Below are 22,310 nucleotides of genomic sequence, written 5' to 3'. Positions count from 1 at the left end.
AAATGGCCTCAACCCTGTCATTTCACAGATGGGTAAACCAAGGCTCAGGGGTTAAGTCACACGGTGGAGACAAAGGCAGGAACGGGACTGGGTCCCTGGTCCCTGGCTTGCACCTCCTCCACATGAGGTTGATGCCAGGAATGCCCCTGGTGGCTGCAGCCCGAGTTGGGAGCTGTGGGACAGGGTACTGAAATGCAGCGTCTGTCCACTTGCTTAGGACTGTCTGTCCCATCGTTTGGATTTGCTGAGCGAACCATTTCCTTCCCTGCTCATCTGGACACCAGGTTATTGCTGGATCCAGCTGCCAGTGAGAGCCCCAGGATGTAGGGTATGGGAGGACATTCTGGAACCCTGTTCTATTTGAAAACACCCTTGACAGGTTTAAAGGCCCATCCTATGTCAAGGTCAGGCTTTTGGGGGGATGATCTCCATCCCATGACTGCTGTCCCCACTGCTGGTGGAAACCCACACACCGCTCGTTCCCACAGGGGGATGGAGATTGGTGTGTCCACCAGGTCCCTGGCCAGTGGGCTGGGCCAGGGCGCAGGAGCGCAAGTCAGAGGATGGTGGGCTTCTGTGGCTCCCGCTGAGCACACCTGGCACAGCCCCCAGTGCTGGGCTGCCCGACCCTCTTCATCCTGGGCCTCAGGGTCTGGACGTCGCCTCGTTGTGGTGGGGAGACCACAGGGCCCCAGGTGCTCTGAAGAGGTCCGACCTCAGAGATGTGTTTGGCAGCATTTTTCTGTGGAAACAGACGCTTGAAGGTGGTTCTGTTCCTGGGACCCCCTAGAAGTTTCCCTGGGAAGGCAAAGCTGGACTCTGGCCCTGCCGGGACCTGTGCCTGTCCACTGATCCCAGCTGCTGGCCTCACAGTGGCCATGGAGCCTTGGCGTGGAGTCAGAAGGAGAAGGACTGGGTCGGGGGCCAGGTAAGGGGCCGTGTCGCATCTCCCTGTCAGCCACCTGCCAGAGAGGGCGGCTCAGCCTCAGCCTCAGGAGACTCACCCGTGTATCATCAGGTCTTCAGCAGCTCTAGCTTTGGTACAAACAAGATTTTTCTGTCGCTTTGTGGTTCCTCTGAATATTTGCCTGCCCGCCAGGTGGGGCAGGAGGCTCTGCGTTGCCCCAGCACCATGGGACTGTCCCCCAATGCCTGTTACTATACTCCTGCCCACAGGGACACTTGGCCCTGCCTTGGAGCCCGGGGCAGCTCTGTGCCGTGCCTCCCTCCCTGACCCTCCCTGGCCTCCCCAGGGTCCCTCGGGCTGCTTCCCTTCCCTGCCATCCCGCACGCCCCAGCAGAGACCCTCACCATTCCCCATGCTCCAGCGGACCCCCACTCCGCCATCCCCAATGCCCCAGCAGAGACCCCCACCATTCCCCACGCTCCAGCAAAGACTGTCCCCCCACCACTGTCCCCACTGCTCCTCAGCAGTTTGGATGTGTTTCTCTATAATCTCTGGGGTCTGTGTGAGATGCCCATGCCATTCCCATTCTCCACTGTTTGTGGTCTGTCATTCTCTCTGGAAGCTTCCGGAATCTTCCCGTTAGCCTCAGTTTGCTTGGTGTGTGACTTTCTCCTGCCGGCTGGGTGAGTGGTGAGTGCTTGAGTTTGGAGACTCACCACTGGTGGTCCTGGGAGGTTTCCTTGAGTTCTCTCTCAGTGGCTCCTTTTCTCTGATCCTCAAATCTTATCTCTTCCCTTTCATGGAAAATTACTTAATTTCAACCTTTTGGTTTACTTTCAAAGTTTGTGGTTTCATATTTTTAATTTCCAAAAACTCTCATATTCATTAGATAGCCCTTTTGAAAATAGCATTCTCCACCCATTCGTGGGCATAGCAATTTTTCTCTCTGAGAATATTAATTATAAGGAATTTAGAAAATACTTTTCTTCTCTTTCCTGCACTGTTCCTTGCTGCTTGCTCCTTTCCTGGTGGTTTCAGCGTCTATATTTCTTGCTGGAGGGTGTGGTCCTGGCAGGTCCCTCCAGCCATGAACTCCGCACGGGGATCTCAGGGCTAGGCATCTTGGGGGTGCCTCAACCCTGTCCCTTCAGCAGGTGCTCCATGCCCACCCTCATCTGGGCCTCGGGTCCCCAGGCTGGGCAGGGCTCTCTCCTGCCAGGTGGTGGGGGAGGTCCAAGCCCTGGATGGCCACAGGGGAGGGTGGGGCCCTGGGGGTCTTCCCTAGTCTGCCAGGGCCTCTGAACCACGATTCCACAGACTGGTGGTCTAGAGAAGAGAGACATATTGTCTCCCAGTCTGGAGGCCGAAAGTCAGAGGTCAGGTGTGGACAGGGTGGCTTCCTTCTGGGCTTTGTCTGCTGTCACCTTAGCCATTCCTTGGCTTGTAGAAGCATCGCCCGGATCTTTGCCTCTGTCTTCACCTGACACTGTCCTGGTGTGTGTCTGTCCAGTTGTTCTCTTTCGTAAGGACTCCATGTTGACTCTGGGGCTTACCAGACTCTTGCGTGACCTCATCTTTACCAGTCACATCTGCAAGGACCCCATCTCCAAATAAGGTCACATTCTGAGGTCCTGGGGTTTAGGACTTCAATACAGGGATTTTGAGGGGACAGAATTCAACCCATGGGAGGTTTAATGCTGGCTTTCCACCAACACCCATTTTTGGTCCCACCCGGACGCCACTTTCAGAGGCACCAGGAGCCTTTCTGGGTCCCACTGAGTGCATTGGCTTGTTTCTTGTTAGGCTCCGGATTTCCAGGCTTGCTAAGCCAGGCTGTATTTGTGGTGTTTCTCATCCGTAGCCACCCCCACCGCAGCCCCCCGTCCCTCTGGATTGGCACCACACGCAAGCCTCCTTTAGCGGGATTTTGGAAGGGAGAAGTTTGCCGGCCCCCAGAAGTAGCTGTTCTGCCTTTCTGGGTATTGTTTCTAATTCATGTCTCCCTTTTTCTCAAGGTCTCCACGCTCACTTGGGCTCCCAGCACTGCTAAGGGTGACCCACAAAGGCCGGCACGATGGCCGGGGCCTCGGTGAAGGTGGCGGTACGCGTCCGCCCCTTCAATTCCCGGGAGATGAGCCGAGACTCCAAGTGCATCATCCAGATGTCCGGAAGCACCACCAGTGAGTACTGGTCATGGGTGGCCACAGGCGGTTCGTCACTGGGACCTGGGCACCCCCCCACCCCGGCTCCCTCATCGACACATGGGGTACCGATTCTCTGAGCTGGTGGCAACAGATGACCACCAGTGGGGGTGGGTGGTGGCTCCTACAACAGTTCTGAAGGCCAGTGTCTAAAGTCAAGGTATTGACAGGGTCTTGCTGCCTCTGACCTTCTAGACCAGACTCCTTCCTGCCTCCTGCGGCTCCAGCTGGTTCAGCTGTCTAGGCCTGTGGCCTGCAGTGGCCGGTGGCCTTCACAGGTGGAGGGCGGGTGGGCTAGGTGGGTGCTGGGCCCTCAGGAGGACACTTGCTGTCAGCACTGGGCCTTGTGGGTAGAGTGGACGGTCACTGAAACCAGTCCTCCACAGTATGTGACTGAAGTAGCATTTAAGTAATGACTTGAAACGCAAAAAGAGAACAGAATGCTGATCCCCGGATGTAGGATCTACCCTGATCTGGTGTGATCTCACTGTGACAGCTAATTCCAACTCCAAAGACCCCGTTTCCAAAGAAGGTCACCTTCTGAGGCTCAGGATAACATGAATTGGGGGCCCACTTCCCACCAGCACATGAGGTTCTGGATCTCATCTCGCTTCAGCTGCTCCCCCACTTATACATACATATGTCAGTTCATTCCAGCCTGTTCTTTTCCCTTGTTTATGACCGTAAGTCGTCTCAAACATTCCTGAGGAGAGGAGGCCTGCAGTCCCCATGCTAACAGGTGGGAGTTAGGGAGGGAATGACAGTGTGGTGCTCAGGAAGGCAGGTGGGCCCTGACAGCTTCGTTAGCACACAGGCTGCTGGAGGGAAACAGCACCCACTCCCTGCCTGGCCTTTGCTCCCTGGCCTTGACCTTGTGGATCCTGTTGTCCCCTCATGCAGACGAGTGGACAGATTCTTCCAACCCAAGCAGAACCCAGGCCGAGAAGTGGAGCGTGGCCAGACCCTGGGAGACCCTCCTGCCCCCCATCCACCTTTGCTTCTAACACAGAAGTTGGGGGGACTTGTTTTGGTCCCATGAAAACTGAGGCAGTGTCTGGGTTATGTCTCCAGCTGACTAACAGTTTGCCCCCAGGCCTGTGACTTAGAACGAGAATTCCGGGCTCAGCCAAGTGGTTTGACCCTGGTGTCCCTCGAGCAGTGACTGCGACTGTCACTGTAGGCTCAGGGGCCACAAGCCGTACCGTGTGCTGGCTGTCATTTCCCCCAGAGGCTGTGGGATGGATGGCAGGCCTCACCCTCCACACACCCATACTCCACCAGCTCTCCAGGTGTTTAGGGAGGGGCTGGCCAAGGGGAGAGGCACTCAGAGAGGAGGGCAGCTGCCTCCCTAGGCCTATTTAGGGGGTGAGGATTCAGGGGTCTTTAGAATGTTCTGGGTACCTTAGGCTCTGTGGGAAGGTGTGGGGTCAGGGAGATGGTCTTTTCAGACTCCTTCATCCCGGGTGGGCAGGTTGTGGAGGTCCTGCTCAGAGCTCGCTCAGGGGCCACTGGGCACAGTGTGGCCATGTGCATCTGAGGTTTTGTCACAGTGCTTAGGAATGGTGTTGCCTCCACTGGGTCCTTGGAAGCAGACCCTGATGTGAGGATTTGGGTGCCAAAGGTTTATTGAGGAGGTGGTCTCAAGCTATGCGGGGAGAGAATGTGGACATGGGGAGAAGCTGTGGAGGATGCTGATGCATGGGTGGCCGCCCCAGACAGCAGGTTTGGGTCACTGGGGACCCTCTGGCATAGAGAATGTATCTCCGCGTTGTCCTCCCTGAGGCTGGCTTCTTGTCCAGCATCTTCCCCAGCATGAGCCGAGGGTCAGTCCAGGGGCTTGGTTTCTTTATGACCTGAGCAGGTGCTCAGGGGGTGTGACTCATGCCTAAAGGTTGGAAGCCAAGGGCTGCACAGGAACTGTGAACTCTGGGTAGGACCCACGGCATCCTGGGTGAGAACAGTGACCCCTGGATACAAACCATGACCTCGGGTGAGAACTATTACCCCAGGTTGGAACTGTGACCCCTAGTGAGAAACATGACCTCTGATGGGAAATATGACTACTGGTGGGAACTGCAACTCCTTATGGGAACTGCAACCTCTGGTGGGAACTGTGACCCCTGGTTGGAGCCATGACCTCTGGTGGGAACTGTGACCTCTGGTGGGATTTGTGATCTCTTGTGGGAACTGTGACCCGCTGGTGGGAACTGTGACCTCTGATGGGATTTATGATCTCTGGTGGGAATTGTGACCCCTGGTGAGAACCATGACCTCTGGTGGGAACTGTTACCTGTGGTGGGAACTGTGACCCCTGGTGGGAACTGTGACCTCTGGTGAGAAGTGACCCCAGGCTAGGAACCATGACCTTTGCTGGGAGCTGTGACCCTGGGTGGGCAGAGGACATGTGCCCAAGGAGCCGACAGGATCTGCCACGTCACTGTCAGATGATCCCAGACGTCAAGAATGATGGTGGGGACACTTGTTCCCTCCTCGGCCAGGCCCTGGCAGCACCACCCTCACCTCAGACAGTAGCTGAGAGTCCGGGCAGGAGTGGCTCACAGGTGACCACACCCTCTGGGAGCTGGCAGGATATAGAACAACACATCAGAGTCAGACCCGTCTCCCATGGAGCTTGGGAGTGGTCTCAGATAGGGTGGGACAGGTGCCAGGGAAGCAGACAGCTGGAGGAGATGATGGGCTGTGGGGTTGAAAGCTCTGACTGGCCTCTGGCCCGAAAGACAGAGATGCAGAGACACAGACAGACAGAGAGGAAAGAAATGTCAGAAGAATGGATAATTGAGACAGTCATTCGGAAAGCTGTATTCATCTGGGAGAAATCAGAGCAGTGATGGTACTGGTAGAAAGTGCTAGAAGCCGTGTCAGAAGAGTGGGTGAAGGCTGGGGGAGCCCAGAGGAGAGGGATGCCCTCCATCCCTTGGTGCAGGAAAGCTTATCTGTGGAATGGGGTCAGCGGCCAGGATGGGTTTTCTTCCTGGCGACGCTGGGGCACAGTTGTGGGGGGGTCCCCCGAGCCAGGCTGAGGCGGGAGTGCATGGAGCTGTTTGGGCGGCAGCTCACAGCCACGTTTTCAGTGTAGGTGGGGCCCGTGAGAAGGGGTGGGGATGGTGCTCTGTGTGGAGGCTATGCAAGGCCTTAGGGCCAGCTCGTGTTTTCAGCAGGGAGCACTTGCCCAGCAATATGGAGACGCCGGGGAGTGGACCGCGTGGCTGCTCTGGCCACGCACTGGCTCGTCAGGGCCCCGTGCCAGGCCGTGAGTGTCAGGGTGGGAGGCCATCCAGCCTTCCCCGCTCTACGACACAATTCTTGGATCTCAGATCCAGGTGCTCACAGGAGATGCCGGGTCCCTGAATGGGCCGCTCGAAGCTCCGTGCTGACACATACACATTCGAAACGTTCACGGCTAAACATCCTTTGTCCTCCTGTGTTTATCACCTGAATGAACAATGCCCTTCCCTTGAATGAGCCAAATCTGCTGGTCTTGTGAGCCAGGCAAACTGCATGGCAAACGCTTCCGTCCACCCCTCGGCAGGCCAGTGGAGGTTACTGAGGGGTGCAGACGTCCTGTGTGTCTCCCCACGTTCCCACTGTGCAAGACAGCAGACGTGGGGACATCTGGCAGGGTTTCCCGTCTTCTGAGTCCTTCTGGTCCCACAGAGGAAGGCTCTGGGTGGGGATCTTTCTGCCCCTGCACCGCTGAGGCCCTGTAGGCAAGGCTGGACCTGCGTCTCCTGCCTTCTGTGTCCCCCATGGGCCAGCCGACACCCCAAGGCCCTCTGCACCGGGGGGGAGTCCGTTTCCGGGGACAGATGAACTGAGACAGAAGTGATTTTGCCAAGGTGTCCATAGGTTTGGTTCCCTCTGAGACTCTGAGAGAATGTGCTCCTGACCTGTCTCCTGCTTGTGGCAGCTGCAACAGGCCTGGGCTGGCCTCTGTCCTCACGGGGGCTTTTCCCTGTGCATGTCTGTCTGTCTGTCTCTGGTGGACCCTACTTCTTATATACAGACCGCCCTAATCGGCATGATCTCATCATTACTAATCTCATCTGCCAGGACTGTATTTCCAAAGAAGGTCACGTGCTGAGGTTCCCAGTGGATGTGAACTTGGGGAGGACACTCCTTACCCAGGACAGTGCCTCTGGAGCAGAGAGGACAGACCAAGGCCACAGGGCCAATACATCCAGGGCCTGCCCCCAGCCCAGCCAGGCTCCCCAGGCCCATGCTCAGCCTGGCCTTCCTGCCTCCAGCCCTCCTCCTGGATCCTGGCAAGCTGGTCCCAGTGTGATTTCAGACAGTGACCACCATTCTGGAACATTCCAGACCCTTCTCCTCTGCTCTAGGGGTCTTTCTCCCAAAGGCCCTTGTTAATCAGCAGCCCTCTGCACAGATCCAGGTGTTGCAAACGCCTAACTCATCTAAGCCTCCATTTGCTGTCACTGTTCTAGAATGTTCTAGGCTCCAGATAGAGTAAGCCTGGGAATGGAAGGCCACAGAAGGGAGCTCAGCAGTGGCACCACTGCAGGACTGTTCACGGTGTCCACAGAGGAGCCCTGGAGGCCGGGAGCTGGGGCACCAGCCTCAGCCAAGAGGGCAGGTGCCTGTCTCTCCTGCCAGCCCCATCCAGGGAGGGCTACACAGCCTGGAGCCATCTTCTCCCCTGGAATTGCTCCCTTAGAATTCTTCTCCCTTAGAATTGCAGTGGGTGTCCTGCTCACAGAGTCGCAGTGGTGGCTGTGTGTGTTGTCCCCGTCATCTGGCATGGATGAGGACAGTTCTCGAGGCATGGATGGGGAGACCAAGGCTCTGTGATGTGTGTCATCATGTGTGGCTGCATGGGAAGAGCAGGGTGGACATGAGGCCCCTTCAGGTCATCAGTAAACATTTTCTGGGCACGGGCCTTAGGAGGCTGCCCTCTGGAACCCCAGGGCAGCAGGACTGAGGCTCTTAGTGCCCTTGGGTGACACACCAGTGGGGAGGCAGGCAATGCACACATCAGTGCCCGATGGAGCCGGGCCAGCAGGGACAAAGGCAGTGTCTTGCAACATTAAGAAGGGGTACAGTGACGGGGGGGCAGGGGGGGCGGGAGCTGGGAGCCACATCTGGTGGAGGGAGCTGTCCCAGTGGGTCGGGAGAGGGGAGGAGGTGAGCGCTCCTGTGCACGAGGGATGCTGGCGCTGAGGGGTTGGACTCTGTTCCCTGAGAGCCCAGTAGTGTTCTGGTCTGCTGCAGCGGGCCGTCTCCCCAGTCCTGTGAGTGTGCCACGGTGGGCTGCTAGTAAACCAGCTCGCCCGTGCATGGGCTTACATGAATACAGATGCACACACACACTCTTGCGTGTGCACACACATGCGCAACATGCTCTCACACTCACACATGTGCACACATGCTCTCTCATACACTCACATGCACACACACTCTCACACACACTGACATTCTCGCACGTGCACACACTGGCTTCCATCAGTCCCTCCCTGCCTCCCTTCCCTGTCCAAGCTGGGGCCCCCACCAGCCACATCTCCATCCATGGCAGGTGCCTGTGCCTTGTGCACTCTCTATTGTGCACTCTCTGGAGGGGCCCTGCCTATCCCCCCCAACCCCGCTGCCCCAGCCTGGCGGGAGCACGCCCCAGGAGGACCCTTCCTTCCTCCTTAGTGCCACACAAGGAGAAACTCAAGCCCCTGAAGGGAGGGCCTTGCTCTAGTGGAGCGGCCCTGTCCCAGTGTGCCTGGTGAGGGTTTGGAGGTGAGGAGCCGGGCCCAGGTGGATCCTGGCTTCCAGTCTCACTGCGTCTGGAGCTCAGATCCCATCTGTAAAGGTCCCAAGATGCCATGGGACCCCCAGGAGGGAATGGGGAGAGGTGACAGGCAGTCTTGAGTGCCAGAAGACCTCTGCCTGATGGTCCTCGTGGCCGACTCTCCTGTGGCCAGCTCCTGCCCTTTGTCCCTCACTGTTGGCTGTCCCCGGTCACTCGGTACTCCTTGAGCACAGCTGTGCTCTGTTCCTGGGAGCCCCCCGCCACTGCCGCAGGGAGCCCGCAGTCTAGGAGAGGTACATGGCAAACTCCCCAGCACCAGGACACGGTCAGAGCGAGGTCGGCACCCAGAACCGGGCAAGGGTCTCACGGGACAAAGGGGAGCAGGCTGGACGGGGTGGGGGCTATCGGGGGCCTGGCCCGGGCTTGGGTTAGGAGGTGCTGTGATTGTTGTGATTGTTATTTCCATGGCACTGGCATTATCTGCGCTTGGGGTTCCAGTGGCTGCGTCCCTAGGTCCCCTCAGGAATTGGAAGCAGGGCGGCTTTCTGTCCTTGGCCTTGCTCCTGGAGGCAGCATGGATGTGAGCTGTGCTTGGCTCCAAGGACAGCACTGTGACGGTCAGTCACCTGCTCCATCTGCTTGCTTCCCAAACGTGCTGGGTGATCTCCCAGAACTCCTCAAATCTGGGGTCTGGGGCCCAAAACTGAGTCATCCCTGGGGACAGGCTGCAGGCAAAGCCCGTGCCGGGAGTGGGGCACTCAGGCCGAGCAAATGGCTGCGAGGCCTGCCTATAGGGCAGTTGCAGGTTTGGATGTTGGCCCAGCAGGCAGTGGGTGGGTGGCCTGATGGGGTTGGGGGCCTCGGTGGCTCCTGCCTGACCCCCAGATGCATGTGGCCTGTGGCTCTGGCACATGGGAAACACTGGAGCGGGGTTCCTTGCCGGCCTGGGGCAAAGCAGCCTGGGGTGGGGGCCTGCCAGATTCTGTGGTTGGCACCAGCTGGTGGCTGATGGCACCACCACGCTTTTGTGGCCTTGTTCCTGGCTTGAAAAAATGACATTCTGGGTGTGGTACCTCTGGCCAGTGTCACGTGCCACTCACTGGGGGAGGGGGCAGGGGACCGTGCAGAAGATGGTGCCAGGGAAGCCCGTGAGAGCAGGCCCGCAAGGCACCAGCAGCATGGGGCAGGAGGGCCGAGCTGTGTGACTGCGATGGAATCCCGCAGTGCACGGATGAGCCATGCGGTAATGGTGGGCACACAGGGAGCAGAGCTCGACCCCGCCCACGGTCTCCAGCCTCCGTGTGTGTCTCGGATGCGTGTGTGCAGAGCAGAGGAGTGGGGTGGGGAGCAGGGCTGGACCGAGGCATGGAGGTGGGCTGGGGGGTCTCCTGCTGACCCAGCATCTGCAGGAAGGAACCTGTCTGGGTGCCATGAGGAGGCATGTATGGGCAGCAGGGTCCACCTGATGGAGGAAAGGGGCACACATGGCCTGTCTGCCTGGAATTGGAGCCCTGGTCCTGTCCCCCTGGTGGACTGGCTTCTCTGGGGACAGAGGCCTCCCTCTCTTGGGGTACCTGTCTGGGGGGTATGTACCACATGCTGATGGCCTGTCCCCCCAGCAGAGGGTTAACCGCCATGCCTGTCCCCCTCTGCAGCTATCGTTAACCCCAAACAGCCCAAGGAGACCCCCAAAAGCTTCAGCTTCGACTACTCCTACTGGTCACACACCTCGGTAAGCCCAGGGCTGGGGCTCGTGGGAGGTGGGGGGTGGGCCGCAGCCGTGTGGATGCTCGACCTGTCCCCTGACCACTCTGAGATGTATGTGTCTTTAAACAAGGCTGCCATTGGGGCAGGGGAAGGAGGGACAGGTGTGAGGCCCAGGGCGGGGTGGGGAGGGGGCTACTTTCCCAAGTTGTGTATGGAAGGTCACCCTCAGTGGTGACATGCGTTGTTAGGGTAACGCCCTGGGGCCTGCGTAAAGCAGTTCTGTTAGGAGAGCATTCCACATGGTAGCCTGGACCCTGGGCTCCCTGGGCCTCCCGTCCCGCCCTCCCAGTCCCAAGGCTGCCGGCCACGCCTTCATTTTGAGTATTCTGTCTCCTGTTCCTGCCTCTGACCCTGGTACAGCCTGTTCACTCTGCAGAAATGCCCTCTGGCCTTCCCCTGGGGAGTGCACCCTGCCGGGCAGGGTTAGGGCCCCTGTGCAGGGAGTGTGCGAGGGGTGGGGGTACAGGGGTACATCCGGCCTCCTACAGCCATGTGGCCTCCTGTCTTCCAGCCCGAGGACATCAACTATGCCTCCCAGAAGCAGGTATATCGGGACATTGGGGAGGAGATGCTGCAGCACGCCTTCGAGGGCTACAATGTGTGCATCTTCGCCTACGGGCAGACCGGGGCCGGCAAGTCCTACACCATGATGGGCAAGCAGGAGAAGGACCAGCAGGGCATCATCCCACAGGCACGCGGGGGTTAGGGAAGGCGGCACAGGGCCTCATAAGGGCAAACCAGATGGGTCTGCACCCACCGATGTGGAAGGACCCGGCAGGGTGCCCTGGGAGAGTAGCCACAGGAGGACAGGAGCCAGGAGGGAAGGTAAACCGGGAGGGCAGAGGGCACTGCGGAGCAGCAAGGGGCAGACCTGCCCTGAAGAGGCTGGAGCCCTAGGCCCTAGTGCAGGGTGCTGTGAGGCCTGGTCGTCTGGGCAGAGAGAGAGTTGCCTGGATAAGGGGTGGCCTTTGGGTAACTTAAGGCTGAGGCAGATACCTCAGTACTGCTGGGACCCTGGCCCCCACCCCACCAGCTCCCCTGGGCAGGCCTCTGGATCTGCGCTGATTAGTGCTTGACTTGGCCTGGGCAGGGGAGAATGCCAGGTAGTCTGTAGCATGAGAGACCCTGCCCACCCTGTGTAGACAAGGATGGCACGCAGAGAGTGGGAAAGGATCGGATATCATCCGAGAGGACTCCAGGACTTAAGCAGAAGACAGCTGCTCTTAGGGTGCAGGCCTTCTCAGTGCATTTGAGATGGACTATTGGGGAGCAGGAGGGGCCTGGAGAGCTCAGGCTGCCCACAGCACCTTGGGGCAGGCCTGCAGGAACAGCACCATTATCCCCATCGTCTGACACTGTGTCCTCGGCCCCACAGCTCTGTGAGGACCTGTTCTCCCGAATCAACGACACGACCAATGACAACATGTCCTACTCCGTGGAGGTAGGGCTCCCCAAGTGTCTGTGACTCCAGCACGGAGGGGGAGGTGGCCAGGCAGGGACAGCAATGCTTTTCTGGTTTAAAGCAAGTCCCTGCCCCTGGTTGGTCCCTGAGCTTGTCACTCGTGCATGCATGTAGCAACCCACTCAGGGTACCCACTCAGAGCACGGGGACATGCTGGGCACAGAGAAGTGAGGGGTGGTCCCCTGCTCAGTGAGTGTTGATTAAGTAGCACTCTGTGCCAGGTGTGAGGACAGGTGTCTCCGTGCTGCATAGCCTGGTTCTGCTGTGGCCACAGTGCCCCTGGGGTGTTTCCACTGGACGGGCCCCCAGGATGGGGGGTGGGTAGGAGGGGGAGGCCAGCTGGAGGGGATGGGCTGACAGCCCAGCTCCTGCACTCACACGGGCTGGGGGTCCTTTGCGTGCCTCCCCCTACCCAGCAGGCAGCCCCCTACCCCCTACCCCTGTCCCTGATGACAGCCAACCCTGTATCCCCACCTTGGGGGCGTTCCCTGCTGGTGGCCCCCACGCCCCCGGCTCCCTGCCTGGGGGTCCCTGAGGGAATGTCTCTGCCCTGCAGGTCAGCTACATGGAGATTTACTGTGAGCGCGTCCGCGACCTCCTGAATCCCAAGAACAAGGGCAACCTGCGCGTGAGGGAGCACCCACTGCTGGGGCCGTACGTGGAGGACCTCTCCAAGCTGGCCGTCACCTCTTACAATGACATCCAGGATCTCATGGACTCAGGGAACAAGGCCAGGTGCGTGCCGGGTGGCTGGTCTGTCCTCCCCGTGCCTGCTGCTGCATGTCCCTGTGGAAGGCCTGGTCCCTGGGGCACCTGTCGGTCTGTCCAAAACCTCCCCACTCTCTGCCGTGGCGGGGTGGGCCCCGGGGGCCTGAGGCCATGGAGGGCACATGCCAGCCTGGGAGGGGTCTCCAGATCCCCACCCCATCCCCTATGCAAGGGCTTTTCCTCTGGGGGGGGTTGGTTTGTTCCCTGGGGGGCACTGGTGTCATCTGTGGTGGCTCCCCAGGGGCCCTCCCCGTGGGCAGCTGCCCTGTCAGGCTCCATGGTCAGGAGGGCCAATCTTGCCTTCTCCGAGGGCGAATGGCTCTCCGGATAGGGCACAGGGTAGGGGCTCTCAGCGAAGGGCCAAAGGGAAGGCATCGCAGGGTGCCTTCGCAGGGTGGGGCCCTGCTCTGCCGTGATAGGAGTCAGGGCCAGCATGTGGCTGGGCAGGGCAACCTGGGGAGCCAAGGGGAGCAGGCCCAGCTGGGTCATCAGCCACTCTCACTCCTGACCACGGGATGACAGGTAACCCTGTGTGGCTTCTGTTCCCCCCCCAGGACCGTGGCAGCCACAAACATGAACGAAACCAGCAGCCGCTCCCACGCGGTCTTCAACATCATTTTCACCCAGAAGCGCCACGATGCAGAGACCAACATCACCACGGAGAAAGTGAGTGTGGCCTTGGCAGACGGCAGCCGTCTGGGCAGGGGGCGGGGCTCAGTCCCGTCAGGCAGGACGAGGAGGCCAGGGCAACCGCCGACCCACAGGGCATGCACCGCGTCCCCCACCCTGGGCGCCAGGACCTCACCACCACCAGCCTGTGGCTGGGCCTGCAAGGCCAGCTTATCTTGACGTTGTGCCCTACCCAGCATCTACCCCAGTCCACCTCCTGCCTGGTAGTTGTGGTGGGGACAGGGGGCCCAGGAGGACTGGCCCCAGAGCTGCATTGCAGTGGGTGCTGGCAGCCCTCGAGGGCTGGAGGCCGTGGATGGGATGAGCGCCTGTCACAGGGGTGACCGTGGGGCCTGACCAATGGGCGGGAGCGGGGGCCCTGGCATCCATAGGCACAAAGCTGAGGCTATGCTGGCCGGCGCCACCCCGCCTGCGGCTCTAAATGCCTTTCCCACACGTCTTGGCCTGCGTGGTGGCCCCGGACCGACACTTTGTCCAGACATGTGGTCTCTGTGCTCCCCAAGGGGCAGCCTGGCTGGCTCACAGCTTCTTCCTGTCCCTTGGTGGCTCTGTCTCTGGGTGTCAGGTTTTCTCTGTGTCATCTCCCCTGACCCATGGTCCAGGCCTCTTCCTGGGGGTGTCCCAGTCCCCTCCTGACTGGCAGCACCCCAGGGACTGCAGGGTGTCTGGGAGAAGTTAGCCCCACTTAGGCCCCGGCCATACTAGGGTCACCTCAGCCTGGTGCCCTCCTCCCAGAGAGTCACGATGGCCCAGTGGGGCCTGGGTGGGCAGAGTGTGGAACTGGAACAGGGTGGACTGGGCTGGGGGCCACCTGCTGTGACACCCTCCCACCCCCTGCCACCCAGCATGGGCTCTGGGCACCAAGAGGGTCTCTGGCTGTTAAAGTCTGGGCAAGTCCTGTCTGCATCTGCAGTGGCCATGGATCGGGAAGTCCTGGGTTTTTCTGGAACCCACGTGGCAGCATAGCCCAGTCAGTGGCAGTGTCGCCTCCTCCCCCACACTGCCCGGTCACTGGGCCAGCCAACTGTGCCCTTGTGAGGCATTTGAGCCTCTGGGGCTCTGGAAGTGGATTCAGATCCCACCATAGACAATGAGCCCATCTGTGGAAACAGGTGACAGGACACCCTGGGGAGCTCTATGGGGAATTCCGTGCCGACAGATGAAGAGCGCCCAGTGTGCTGAGAGCAGCACAGCAGCAGCAGCAGACATTTTAGGGGCCAGGGGCACACAGCCTCTCAGGGATGTGGGCTTTGACCTCAGGCAGAACCTCGGACAAGCTGTGAAGGGAGGGAAAGTGCAGGGTCAGAGACCATCAGGCCCAGGAAAGGGCTTGGCCATGTCCCCACAGTGGCCTTGCGGCCTCTCCTGCATCTGACACAGTTGCTGTTTCAGGTGAGCAAGATCAGCCTGGTGGACCTGGCCGGGAGTGAGCGGGCCGACTCCACAGGAGCCAAGGGCACGCGTCTCAAGGTAGGGGCCGGACTGGCGTGTCTGTGACCCTGCGCCTCACTCACCTGGCGGGCCGTGTCTTTGAGGCTGGCTTGCTCCAGGGTGGGCTGGGCAGGAGGGCTTGTCTTGGGGCTGGAGGGGGTTGGGGCTACCCCCACGCAGGGCGAGCCTGGGCAGGGAGAGTAGGGGGCACAGGAGGAGGTGAGAGGAGGCCAGGAGTCAGAGGGCTGCGCCTGGCACACTGGCTAGGGGCCAACAAGGACAGAGACCCCAGCAGGAAAGCTGGGCCTTTCGTGGGTCCTCACAGTGACTTGGGCACTGGTGTGTGGCTTTTGCTCCAGAACACAGGCTGTGAGGCAAACAGTCTCTTGTCAAAGACGTCTTCGGTGTCGGGAAGGAGAGCCTTCATGTTCCAGCCTCGCTTTGGTGCCACATTACCCAGTGGGTGGGAAGAGGCTCTGGAAATTGTACGAGCTGGGCCCCAGGGCTTGTGTGAGATGTTACGAGGACCCCCAGAGAGCCTGGAAGAAGCTAGGCAAGTGTACTCCCCTGGCCAGGGTGGACCTCTGCCTGGCTTCTTGCCAGAGCCCCCTGTGCTCCAAGGAGTCCCGGATGAACAGTCAGGGCTTGGCGGCCTTAGCCCCTTGTCTCATGGCGTGAGGCCCCAGGGGATCACTCTGGATCGAGAGGGTCCTGAGGCTTCCTGATGTCCTGACTGTCTTCTCCCCAAACAGGAGGGAGCCAACATCAATAAGTCCTTGACCACGCTGGGGAAGGTGATCTCTGCTCTGGCTGAAATGGTGAGCTAGCTTTGGGTTTCTAGAACTAGATGGATGGGATGGGTTATGGCTCCCTGTCCTTCCTTCTGGAAAGATGCTTGTCATACCTGTGCCAAGTGCTATCTCTATCAGGGTGCCTGGGTTCAAGGGAAATCTCGGAGATGTGAAGGATGTGTGTCCCTAGGCTACAGATGGTGTCAAAATTTCCCCACCAGTACTGGCCATTCACCAAGACACCTAGGCTTTTGTCCAGAGAAGGACAATTCTTACAAGGCCCCAACCTTTTTCTTAAATAGTTTGGGGTGAGGGAAGAGCTGCTGGGTGACAGCAGCCTGAGAGATTGCTCTGTTCTTTGGCCTGTCAGGACCAGGGTGGCCAGCGATGGCCAGGTGGTGAGTGATGGGCCTTTCGCGGGCTCTCACGGTGACTTGGCTCACCCAGCAGGTTCCTTTGCTCTCTGGAGCCCACTAGTCCTTCCCTCCCCACACACCCTGGGTCCCCAGCCTCACTCCAGGTCCTCAGATTCTATCTTTCTTTTCCAGGACTCTGGGCCCAATAAGGTAAGCTGCTTTCTTCAGTTCTAGGGGGAGGAGTCTTCAGCCATTGCACTGGGGCTAGAAGCAAGGAGTGCCTTTAGCCCCAGTTGTTCTGCAAAGGTCTTGGCAGTAAAAGTACCTTTTGTTTGTGCACCTAGCAGACAAACACAGTGAGCCCAATTCTGAGTGAGGCTGTGTGTTAGAACAACACAGCCCTGCAGGGGCCACAGCACAATGGGGGACATAGATGATAGACATAGAAACAGAATTATGAATTGGTATAAATCTCACAAAGGAAAAAAAATGGACTGTGAGCATGACCCATACACAAGGTAGCCTTTAGTCAGTACGGCCACATAAGCTTTATAGGACAGGTAGCTTTAGGGCTAAGACCTGTGGAGTGGGGAAGAGCCACCCAGGTAGAGGGGTACTCAGCTGTGCCATGTAGTTGGAAAGCCCAGTGTGGGGAGCTGAAATGAAAAAATGTTGATTTATGTAAGGAATTGCGTGGGAAGAAATGTGAGGAACCATGTGGGGAAGCATGAGGCATTACGTAAGGAAATGAGAGGAAGAGTGTGACCAACTATGTGGGGAACTGTATGAGGAAATGTATTAGGAACTGTGAGGAAACATGGGAGGAACTAAGCAAGGATCTTAAGAGGAACTAACTGTAGGAACAGTGTGAGTATTTGTAAGGAACTATATGAATGATTTTGTGAGAAACTGTATGGGAAATATGTGTGGAATTGTGAACAGTGTGAGGAATTATGAAGTATTGTGTAAGAAACTGTGAAAACTGAGGAACTGTGAGAGGAAGTATCTGAAATGGTGTGGGACAAATGTGGGAATTGTATGAAGAATTGTAAGGAACTACGTGGGCAACTGTGAAATGCTGTGCATAGGACTGTGCAAAGGATGTGAGGAAGTGTGAGAAATGGGTAAAATGCACATGGAACTGTAAAGGACTGTATTGTGGACCACAGAAAATTGGAATTGCGTATGGCACTCTGTGAAGAATTGTAACTGTGACAAAATGCATGTGAAAGTGTATGAAGAACTATGAGTAATTGTGTGGACTGTCTGAGGAACTGCGGAGAATGGTATGGGGAGCTAAATAGGTAACTGTGTGAGGAAACCAAGGAACTGTGTGGGAACTGTGAGGAACCATGTAAAGACTATATGAGGAACTCTGAGGGAATGTGAGAGGAAGTGTATGAGATGGTGTGGGAATTGTGTGTGGGAACTGTGAGGAACTGTGGAACCATGTGGAGAACTAGGCAGGAAACATGTGAAGAATTGTGAGGAACTGTGGCGGTATAGGGAATAGTTGGAATGGTGTGGGAAAATATGTGGTAATTGTGTGTGGGGGGAACCTCGAGGAACTGTGTGCGGACCTGTGAGCAACAGTGGGTGACCATGTGAGGAGCTGTGTGGGGAACTGTCTAGGGCAAGTGTGAGGTACTAGTAGGGGGAACCATGCAAGAGTTCTGGCATTGTATCAAGTATTGTGAGGAACTGTGTGGAATGTGTGAGGAACCACTGAGTGGAACTGAAATGGGAGAGGAAGTATGTGAAACGGTGCGGGGAACTTTGTGAATTTGGAGGAGTTCTATGTGGAACTGTATGAAAAACTGGTGACTTATGAGAGGAATTGTGAAGGATTATGTGAGGAAGTGTATAGAGAGAACTGTGTGGAATTTTATGAGGAACTCAATGAGGAACCTGTGGGAACTGTGAGGAACTATGAGATAAACTGTGTGGCAAACTGAGGTACTAGGAGGAACTGCAAAGAAATGTATCAAGAACTGTGAGAAAATGAGAGGAACTCTTTGAGGACCAAAAAGAAACTGTGTGGGAAGAGTATGAGGCAACTTTCTGTGGAAGTGTGTGAGGAAGTGTGTAGGGAACTGTGTAAGATTGTGTGGAACTGTGAGAGGAAGTGTGTGAAACTGTATGAGGGAACTGTGGTGAACTGTATGTGGCTGTGAGGAACTGAGTGGGAAACTATGAAGAAACTATGTGGGGGAACTGTATGGGGAACAGTTTGAGGAACTGTGAGGAATAGTTTGAGGAAATACACGAGGAACTGCATGACTCTGAGGATTTCCATGAAGAATTATAGGAACTGTGGGAGAAACTATGTGAGGAATTGTGAGAGGAACTCTGTGTAAAGAATCGTGAGGCACTTTGCAGAACTGTAACAAGTGTGTGAAACTGTGTGGGTGGACTGTGTGGGAATTGTGTGACTGACTTTTGAGGAAATTTTTGGAGAACTGTGACGAACTCTGGACTGATGGGGGGTAATTTGTGGCGAAGTATGAGGAACTGGGTAGAACTGTGTGGGGAACTATGTGGAGAATTGTGAGGAAACATATGTGAACCCTGTGAGAAACTGTGGAACTGTGAGAGGAAGTATGTGAAATGGTGTGGGGAAGTATGGGGGTTGTGAGGGAACTATATGGAAAACTATGTGAGGGACAGTGCGCAGTCCCTCACACAGTTCTTCTCAGTTACTTACAGAGTTCCCCACACAGTCTCAGTGCAGTTCTTCACACTGTTTCTGGCACAGTTATAAACACACTCTTCCCACATAGTCAGTGGGAAAAGGAATGTGAGGAACTGTGAGAAACTTTCTGGGGAAATGCATGCAGAACTGTATAATGGACTATGTCAGGGATTTGTGTGGAAAAGTGTAAGAAACTTTGAGGGAATCTGTGTGAAAGTGTGTGGAAAATTGTGTAGGATCTGTATGAAAATATGTATGTGGAACTGTATGTGGCACTGTGTGGACTGTTGGTAATTGTGAAGAACGGTATGAACTATGAGAAAGTGTGTGGAACTGGGTGAGAAACTCTGAAGAATAGTGAGGAACTGTATGTGGACTTTGTGGAACTGTGAGAGGAAAAAATTGTGTGGGGGAGCTGAGTGAGGAACTGAGAGGATCTGAGATGAAAACCATGTAAAGCACCAGGTGACTCCTGTGGAGAACTGTGAGGAATTGTGAGGAACTGTAAGGAAATAGATGTAGACTTTATGAAGAATTGTGAGTAACTCTGTGTGCACTGCGTAAGGAAACATGTGGAATGCTGTGGGGAAACTGAGGAACTGAGGAACTGAGAAGAATTGTGTGAAGAACCGTTTGAAGAACTGTGTGAGAAGTATGCATGGAACTGTGTTAGGGGTGGTGTGAAGGATTATGTCAGGAACTAAGAGGAATTATGTGAGGATCTGAGAGGAACTATATGAGGAACCGTGTAAGGAACTGTGAGAAAATCTGTTTGAGAAACCATGTGGAACTGTATATAGAGTTGTGCAGTACTGTGGAATTGGAAGAATTGTGAGGAACTGTGTGAGGAATTGTGTAAAGTTTGTGTGAAGAAATGTGGGGCAATTGTGAGAAACTAGATGAGGAACTGAGGAACTGTTGGGAACTATATGAATTGTGAGAAACTATGTGGAACTGTGAGAAGAAGAATGCAAAATGGTGTGGGGACAGTGTGAAAGTGCTGAGGACGTTTTCAGGAATTATGAGGGATTGTGGGATTATGGGTGGAAGTGTCAGGAGCTGCCTCGGGACCGTGTAGGGAACTCTTTAAAAAACAGAATTATGTGAGGGACTTTGGGGGGTATCTATGTTAGGAGCTGTGAGAAGCCCTTTGGGGAAATGTGTGAAGAACTGTGAAAGACTATGTCAGGGACTGTAAGGAATAGTGTGGAACTATGCAAGGAACTCAGAGATCTTTGTGAGGATCTAGGTGGAACTATGCAAAGAACAATATAAGGAACCGAGAGAGAGGAACTGTGTCATGAACTGTGGGAGGCATTGTGTGACAAATGGTGCAGAATTGTGTGATGGACCTGAAACTGTGTAGGGTACTGTGGGGAACCGCGTGAGGAAAGAAGGGACTGTGAGAGAACATGTGAGGCACTGTGGGAACTGCGTGAAGTGCTGTGGGAGGGGTTGCAGTAGAAACTTCTTCAGGATTGAGTGTGAAAGGTTTTGAGTCTCAGGGCCTAGAGCAGGGAGCATGGAGGCATGTAGATGATGAGGCCAGAGAAGGGCAAGGGCCTGATCCATTGTCAGGAACTAACTGACTGTGGTTGGATGGGGAGCAGCGGAGGGGTTTCCAGCACCATTCACAGTCTGATCTAACCTGGCATGTGCTGCTCAGGCTGTTGCCTGGAGAATGACTGGGGAGCCGCGTGGCCTGGTGTGGTGGTCAGGAGAATGGAAGTCAGTGTCGCAAAAATCCGGGTGTGAAGTGACAGAGGCTGGGAAGGCAGAGGAGAAGGGAGAGCAGCGGCTAGTTCTGGGAGGGGCAGGAGCATGACTGAACAACTGCTGATGGTGGATGGACAGAGCGGCGGAAATGAAGGTGACTCCTGGTCATCGCGGAAGGGACTGCGTGATTGTGGGGCATTTATTGTGAAAATGAGGACTATGTCGGATGTGGCAGAGGATTGAGCCTCAGGAATGAAGTAATCCAAAGGTCAAATAGAAGCACAGTTTTCACCCACCAAGTCTCAACGGAGAGAAAAAGGCCATCAGTCCTGAGGAGCTGTGAGGAGAGGGACACTCAAGCCCCGCCGACAGTGAAGCCAGCGCAGGATTTCGGGAAGCCATCCTGACCTCGTGTCTCAGGAGCTTTCACAAGTTATGTTCTCTGAGCGCCAAGGGAGTGCCCGTCGGAACTCATCCTGAGGAACAATGACGGAAGAGCTTCTGCCCAGAGAAGTGACTCAGCCCTCATGGAAGCCCCTGTGTGCGTCGCCCCAGGTGGGGAGTCTGGGGGGGCAGGTGCCATGTCTGCTGCCCCTGTGGGTGCTCAACAAATACTTTTAAGCAACTGTCTACAAGAACTAGGTGACACTGGAAGCTGAGTATCCATGATCAGTGGACTCCTTCGGTCAGTCCATTAGTCGTGTCTGTAAGGAGCAATGGTTCCTAGCAGCCAGCAGAGGCTGCTTCATCCTGAGGGGAGGGGTGGGGGAGCAGGTTCTAACGAAGGGGTCTGTGCCTGGACTGCAGGGGAGGGAAGGTGAGTTCCATGTGGAGAGAGAGAGGTGAGGTGGGACCTTTTCTTTTTAGTCAGCAGAACCAACAGTGCTGCTTGAGGAGGGGGCGATGGGCTCAGGTCCATTCTTCTGACAGAGTGGAGGGAAGGCAATGGCTCTGTCCGGCTGTGTGGCCCAGACGTGCGACGGGATGGGCTAGGGAGAACCTGAGGGGATGGGACAGCAAGTCTGGTTCTGGCCCTGAGTGTGGGCGGCTGGGGGTAGCACCGTATGGGGCAGGTGGGGAGAGGCCTTGAGGACTGGCCTAGCCCTGCCCTCCACAGCAGCCTTTGGCTTTGGGGACCCACCCCACAGACCCTGGCTTCCCCTCCAGCGGGCTCAGGGTTGACCTGGAATATTCTTCCCTCACAGAACAAGAAAAAGAAGAAGACAGATTTCATTCCATACAGAGATTCTGTGCTGACCTGGCTCCTCCGAGAAAACCTGGGTGAGGACTCTTCGGGTTCACCTGTCCCTAGGGTTCTAACTTCTGCCCTGAGCCATTGTCCTGCCTTCCCTCCCAAGAAGGGGTGTCTGACCAGCAGGAGGCCTCTCACTCTTTCTGGGCCTAGGCTGAGGCAAACCTGGGGGATCCTTCTGGAGGGCCAAGGCTGGTGGCCAGCAAAGGGCTAACGAGAGCAAGTGTGGGGAAGCAGGATGGCCCAGAGGGCCACAGAACACATACACCTATGTTGGGGCTCCTGCTTCAAGCCTGTGACACCCAGACCAAGTGCTACTCCTTGCTGGGACTCAGTGATTCCGGGAGACCTGCTTGCTTGCTGGGTTTTTGGTTGGTGGCATCTGTCACCCTGTCTCCCTGAGTTCTGAGCCCCTAAGACACAGATAGGGAGATGGAGCCTGAAGGATCCCAATACTGATCCCTTTCCTCCCAAGAATAACCTCGGGGGTCCTCCCTGGCTATG

The 22,310-nt window shown here is 56.5% G+C and overlaps 1 protein-coding gene across 5 annotated transcripts in view; it reads left to right on the top strand.

The window, feature by feature from the left end:
• The first annotated feature begins 2,981 nt into the window (after positions 1–2,981).
• Positions 2,982–22,310, top strand: part of LOC111156469 (kinesin family member 1A) — a 66,577-nt gene continuing 47,248 nt past the window's right edge. For all 5 annotated transcript variants that reach the window (XM_022517586.1, XM_022517660.1, XM_022517725.1 and 2 more), the window contains exons 1-10: positions 2,982–3,087; positions 10,537–10,613; positions 11,160–11,339; positions 12,024–12,089; positions 12,667–12,845; positions 13,433–13,544; positions 14,961–15,038; positions 15,752–15,817; positions 16,339–16,356; positions 21,760–21,835. In XM_022517586.1, the coding sequence (XP_022373294.1) occupies positions 2,982–3,087; positions 10,537–10,613; positions 11,160–11,339; positions 12,024–12,089; positions 12,667–12,845; positions 13,433–13,544; positions 14,961–15,038; positions 15,752–15,817; positions 16,339–16,356; positions 21,760–21,835 (958 nt within the window). The remainder of the gene's footprint in view (positions 3,088–10,536; positions 10,614–11,159; positions 11,340–12,023; positions 12,090–12,666; positions 12,846–13,432; positions 13,545–14,960; positions 15,039–15,751; positions 15,818–16,338; positions 16,357–21,759; positions 21,836–22,310) is intronic.

Source organism: Enhydra lutris, unplaced genomic scaffold (assembly GCF_002288905.1).
Source record: "Enhydra lutris kenyoni isolate GAN:26980312 unplaced genomic scaffold, ASM228890v2 scaffoldscaffold1, whole genome shotgun sequence".
NCBI lineage: Eukaryota > Metazoa > Chordata > Mammalia > Carnivora > Mustelidae > Enhydra > Enhydra lutris.
The sequence above is the reverse complement of the archived record's forward strand: the minus strand, read 5'-3'. Positions and strand labels throughout refer to the sequence as shown.